This window comes from Anastrepha ludens, chromosome 2, assembly GCF_028408465.1.
Source record: "Anastrepha ludens isolate Willacy chromosome 2, idAnaLude1.1, whole genome shotgun sequence".
NCBI lineage: Eukaryota > Metazoa > Arthropoda > Insecta > Diptera > Tephritidae > Anastrepha > Anastrepha ludens.
This window is the reverse complement of record NC_071498.1, coordinates 80,071,283-80,077,242: the sequence shown is the minus strand read 5'-3', so window position 1 is coordinate 80,077,242 and position 5,960 is coordinate 80,071,283. Positions and strand designations below refer to the sequence as shown.

General features: G+C 39.6%; 2 protein-coding genes across 2 annotated transcripts; both read right to left on the bottom strand.

Annotated features, from left to right (window-relative positions):
• Positions 1-938: 938 nt before the first annotated feature.
• LOC128858218 (larval cuticle protein A2B-like) lies at positions 939-1,667 on the bottom strand. Its single transcript, XM_054094297.1, has 2 exons — positions 1,605-1,667; positions 939-1,528 (listed from the first exon to the last, which is right to left on the bottom strand). Exons 1-2 carry the CDS (start codon positions 1,614-1,616, stop codon positions 1,022-1,024), a joined length of 519 nt encoding a protein of 172 aa, XP_053950272.1. The 5' UTR covers positions 1,617-1,667; the 3' UTR covers positions 939-1,021.
• A 2,991-nt stretch (positions 1,668-4,658) lies between these two features.
• Positions 4,659-5,420, bottom strand: LOC128858212 (larval cuticle protein A2B-like). The gene is made up of 2 exons (XM_054094288.1): positions 5,341-5,420; positions 4,659-5,200 (listed from the first exon to the last, which is right to left on the bottom strand). The coding sequence occupies exons 1-2, from the start codon at positions 5,350-5,352 to the stop codon at positions 4,766-4,768; spliced, it is 447 nt and encodes a 148-aa protein (XP_053950263.1). The 5' UTR covers positions 5,353-5,420; the 3' UTR covers positions 4,659-4,765.
• Positions 5,421-5,960: the final 540 nt, after the last annotated feature.

Genomic DNA, 5,960 nt, shown 5'->3' with positions numbered 1-5,960 from the left:
ATAAAAATACAGCACTTTAGGCCATTAAGTAGCAAACTTAATACCCTACAGCCTCTGTTGTAAATAACTTTTTAACAATTTAATCCAATTCTGAATTACGTAGTAGAAGTGGCCTGACCATTACTTAACTAATTATTGAATATAATCTATATCGTGGCTGTTTAATTTTTTATAAGCTTTTAAGAACTACATTAAATGGAAAACTTTATTATATTCCCAATTCCTGTCTCCTGTGATATAATTTAAGATTGTAATAAAACTAAAATAAATTTTTGAACTAAAGCAATTTCAAATAAATGAATTCACATTATTTTGCACCCTTTATCTTTCAACAGAGAAGTAAGAAGTAGGAATTGGAAAAAACATGAAACTAACTGTGAAAAGTACGATCAGTTTTGAAGACCTCTATTTAGAGGTTCTAAGATGGCAGTCTGAGAACTATAACGGCAGACTTATGCAAACATTCTTCAAAAGTGGCCAAGCTTCTCCTCCAGGTCGAGTGGTGCAACTTGGTGTTGTCCCAAAATTGAAGCTTTAATCCGTCTCTAAGTCTGAGTGACGAAGGTCTTTCATGGGAAGCTTTTCCAAGGCAGAAATATATGACCAGATTTGCTTTTGCGTACCAAGGAGCTACCGCTTTAAGGAAAAATTTGTTAATGTATAATGTCAGCAGTGGGGATCGAGTTTATGAAATACTGCCTTTATGTCATTCTCAAACTAACTTATTTGCGTGTAGAGAAACTATGGGTCGAGGATTAAAATTCGCTTACAAACGTTCGTCACAAAATGGCAGAAAGTAGCATCGCCACATTATACCTGCGAGAATCATCAAAGTTTATATATATTTTTGGGTACAAGTTTTGTAATTAGGAACATCGTTTTAGTCGTACTCGTAATACTTATTGACTCAAAATGCCTCATCGAAAATTTACTTACATATTTTATTTTATTTTTTCGAAAACTATTCAACAATTTTTTCAACTGATAACAATACACTCTTGCATAGCGGAGTGCTTACAACTTAATGATGATATGAAATTGAAGCAGCATACTCCTTAACAATGGCTGGAGCAGGCTGGGCGTATGCTACCGGAACGGATTTCACCACAGTCTTCAACTGCTCCAAGGGGACGCGATTGACAACAGCATTGAAACCATTCTCTGGATCGGCGGTATATTGAACAACTCGTTTGAAACCGTCAGCATCTACCAAGGAATATTCACCGCGAACTACATCACCATCGCGTTCCTCAGTTTGACTCTTGGAATCGCCAGAGAGTGCGTCCTGCACATCATAACCATATTTGTATTGTGGATGTGGGTCATATTCATCATTTTGCTTGGCAAGAACAGGCTGAGGATGAGCGTGAACAACAGCAACAGGCCCGTGAGCAGCTGGTGCGTACGCTGGAGCAGGAACAGCATAATGGGCTGGTGCCTGGTGCACAACAGGGGCGTGATGATAAACATCATGAACTGGGATGACGCCACCGCTGGCCAACGACGCGAAAGCGAGTATTGCTACGAACTACAGCATTGTAGAGAAAATCCATAATAATGTTTGGAAGTATTCTTTTTACTAAAATTTTTATTGAGCCACTTACCTTGTATGCCATTTTGCTTGAGTTTATTAGTTCAATATGCGGCTGCTGGATGGAAAGGAGTTGGGATGCTGAATAATTTACTGTTCAAAATTTTGCAATTTATATACCAGCGTTGGCACGCAAACAGGCTTACAATGTAAATTTTGAATACTTTTCTTTTCATTCTCTTTTTTCTTACCCTTTAAGATTTGCATTTGCTTAAGTGTTCAAAATTCAAATATAATTCATCATAATTGGCAGTCATTGTATTGCATTTTTTCATACCAATTTCGCCTACATAATGAATACTGATACGAGTTGAGTACGTAATGTTTTCAAAGTAAGATTAGTGTCATTGGTATGCAAAAACAAACATTACAAAACTAGAGAGTAAACTGCTCCATCAGGCCGGGTTCAATACCAGCAACAAACCAGCCGTGTCAAATTAGCACGAAAAATGTAGATAGGTGTAGTAACAGAGTTACATATCCCGAGGCAACTTTTCAATATTTTACGCATTAGTTATATATGTACGAGTATATGTATGTACACCCCTGGACAAAATTATAGCACATCAACGTTTTTACCAATTTTGAAATCATTCACGAATGCAGGAACTGTTTTTATATATTTGCGCAATAGCTTCAAAAAAACAATTATAAAAAATCAACGAGACTTTTTCTTCTTCTTAATTAGCGCAATAACCGCTTACACGATTTTGGCCTAGTTTAACAAAGCGCGCCAGGCGCTTCTTTCTTATGCTAACCGGCGCCAGTTGGACACACTATGGGAAGCCAAGTCTTTCTCTACCTGATCTTTCCAACGCATACGAGGCCTTCCTCTTCCTCTGCTACCACCAGCTGGTACTGCATCGAATAGTTTCAGAGCCAGAGCGTGTTCATCCATTCGGACGACGTGACCCAGCCAACGTAACCGTTGGCTTTTTATTCGTTGCGCAATGTCTATGCCGTCGTAAAGTTCATACAGCTCATTATTCCATCGCCTGCGATATTCGCCGTCACCAACGTGCAAAGGTCCAAAAATCTTCCGCATAATCTTTCTCTCGAACACTCCAAGCGTTGCTTCATCGGATGTTGTCATTGCCCACGTTTCTGTGCCATACGTTAGGACGGGCATGATGAGAGCCTTGTAGAGTGTTAGTTTTGTTTGACGAGAGAGGACTTTACTACTAATTTGCCTACTTAGTCCAAAGTAGCATTTGCTGGCAAGAGAGGTTCTACGTTGGATTTCCTGGCTGACATTGTTATCGAGTTTAATGCTGGTTCCTAAATAAACGGCCTAAACAACCTCGAAACCATAACTGTCAACAGTGACGTGGGTGCCAATACGCGAATGCGCCGACTGTTTGTTTGATGACAGGAGGTACTCCGTTTTGTCCTCGTCCACTACCAGACCCATTCGCTTTGCTTCCTTATCCAGTTTGGAAAAGGCAGAACTAACAGCGTGGTTATTAAGGCCGATGATGTCAATGTCATCGGCATAAGACAACAATTGTACGCTTTTATAAAATATTGTGCGGAGCGATTAAGTTCTGCGGCTCGTACGATCCTTTCCAACATCAGATTAAAGAAGTCACCTGACAGCGAGTCATCGGAGAGGTCCTTCTGACGGCGCTGCTAGTATTGAGCAAGGCCCTTTTGCATTGCCGTATTAGTTTTGTGGGGATAGATACTAAGCTCAGACATCGCGGCATGTAGGTAACTCCTTTTGTACTGTCGAATGCAGCTTTGAAGTCGACGAAAGATGGTGTGTGTCGATTCTCCTCTCCGCAAAGAAGCTGATGCATGCACCTTACCAGCTCCTCGCTGCCATATTTGAATAGCTCAGCCGGCAGTCCGTCGGCACCCGCGGCTTTGTTGTTCTTTAGCCGCGTTATCGCTATTCTCACCTCGTCATGGTCGGATAGCGGAACGACAATTCCGTCGCCGACGATTGGGGTATCGGGATCTTCACATTTTCTGTGACATGCGCAGCTGTTACTATTTAACAGGTTCGAGAACTGTTCACTCCATAATTTAAGTATGCTCTGGATGTCATTCACCAGATCGCCATCTTTGTTCTTACAGGAAAACGCCCCGGTCTTTAAATCTTCTGTAAGCCGCCGAAATTTCTGGTAAAATTTTGGGCATTGTTCCTATTGGCCAGCATCTCAAGCTCCTTGCACTCACGCATTTCGGCCTCTCGATTTTTCTTTCGGATAATACGAGACGTGTTTCCTTTCTTAGCTCTCGGTAGCGATCCCACATGGCTCGCGTTGCGCCCGATCGCAGCGTGGCTCTATAGGCAGCATCTTTTCTTTCTGCGGCAGCATGACATTCCTCGGAGTCCCAACTGTTTTTTCGGGCTCGCCGGAATCTGATTTCTTCTTCCATTGCTCGTGCATGCCGGATTGTTGGGCAGTACTATCTGAGAGCAGAAGTGAGAGTCGAGTGGAAAGTCTTCTGGTTTTATGTTGTGATTGCAGCTTTTCGATGTTGAACATTCTTTACGTTGTTAGATGTACGAGACTTTTTAGCAACAATCCACTGGTCTTTGCAGTAAAGATGTGGCGAAAGAATTCGGTGGTACTTACGATCAACTTTCAATCATTTTCATAATTATAAATACATGAAATTAAAATTCAAATACTGAAAATATAGATATTATCACGTTCCTTCTGATATTTACTTTTACGATATAGAAGAGTTACATTTTTATAAAAATATTTTCGATTTATTTGAATGAAAACACAAAACCAAAACAAGCAAAAGAAATGGAAGCGTGAGACTAAATGGTTTGCAAGCATCAAAAATGCTGAAAGTATTTCTCAGAGACTCTGTCTTACTATATTTTTATCATGCAGTTTACGTCTTATTATACATAGGCCACACTTGGATCACTTGACATGAACCGTTTTCATTGTTTAAAAAACATAATGGAAATTAATAATGTACTCGTATGTATGTTTGAACAGAAATGAAAATTATTTTCGTGAAGAATTCTTCATTTTGTTATACACCGTAGTCCTTTGGAAATGGTTAGACTTACTCGTGTTTAAGTTTCGATGATGTTGAAAGTATAGACACTGCAATTCACATTTAAAATTACAGATCACATTTATTTTTGTATTGTATCTAATTAATCCAAGTAACAAATAATATTAATATGAATGGCTCAACATTTTACAGGCGGCTGTAGGTAAAAGCGGGCGCAATTGGAGCGGCAGCGGCCAATGGGGCGGCTCTAACAACAGGTGCTGCAACAACTGGGGCAGCTTTTACCACAGGAGCAGCAGCAACAACTGGGGCAACCAAAGGTTCACGACGCACTACAGCATTGAAGCCATTAATGGGGTCGGCAGTGTAGGTGACAACACGTCTGAAACCGTCAGAATCGATCAAAGAGTATTCACCACGCACAACATCACCATCACGTTCCTCCACGTGACCTTTGGAATCACCAGACAGAGCGTCTTGTACATCGTAGCCATATTTGTACTGTGGGTGAGGATCGTATTCCTCCACAGCAACGGCGGCGGGGGCAACAGCAACGGGAGCAGCAGCGGGTACGATAACACCAGCCTTCACCACAGCGAAGAGAGCGAGAGCGATCACTAACTAAAATTTTCAGAGGCAGAAATATAAAAAAACAATTAATTTCACTTTTTAACACTTATTTAATAAAAAAATATATAAATATATTCCAAAACGTCCGCGAGACACTTTTAATAAAATATCTTAATCCTTAATTAACAAACCTTAATGGCCATTTTTTGAGTAAATTTGTTCTGTCCGTATGAAACAAAAGCTGAAGACTGATTGTCATCTACCCGCTTCGGTGGACAGCATTTATACTCAAGACGTTTATTTTGTCATTGATGACAAGTAATTGATATTCATTTTCAGCTTTATGGCTCGCCATTTAAGGCATGCCGAAGTGCATGAGGAGCGTTTTAATAAATCGGACTCTTTAACCGCTGAATTTGTTTGAAAACTGTGTTCTTTTTATTTAACTTTGCATTTTAGCTGTGGTGGCTATTGAATGTTGACAACCAAAAGAAGCTTAAGTAGAGGCTAAGCAAAAAACCCACAAAAATGTGTAAATATTATTCTGAAAGTGTACAAAATTGATTTGGATCAAACATCCTCAAAAATTTATGACCAAAGTTTAGAATGTGTGGGACAGATTGTCAGTATGTATCTGTATGTGTAAGTACATACATAAATATATATGTATATTTGACAAACAGAATGAAATACAAGAAAAAGATTTGCATTGCATAAAAAAGAAGATATATGACATGCATTGCTAATGTATGCATATGCATACGGGTATATATCTATACATACAGTATTACAGTGCAGTATATTCCATAAA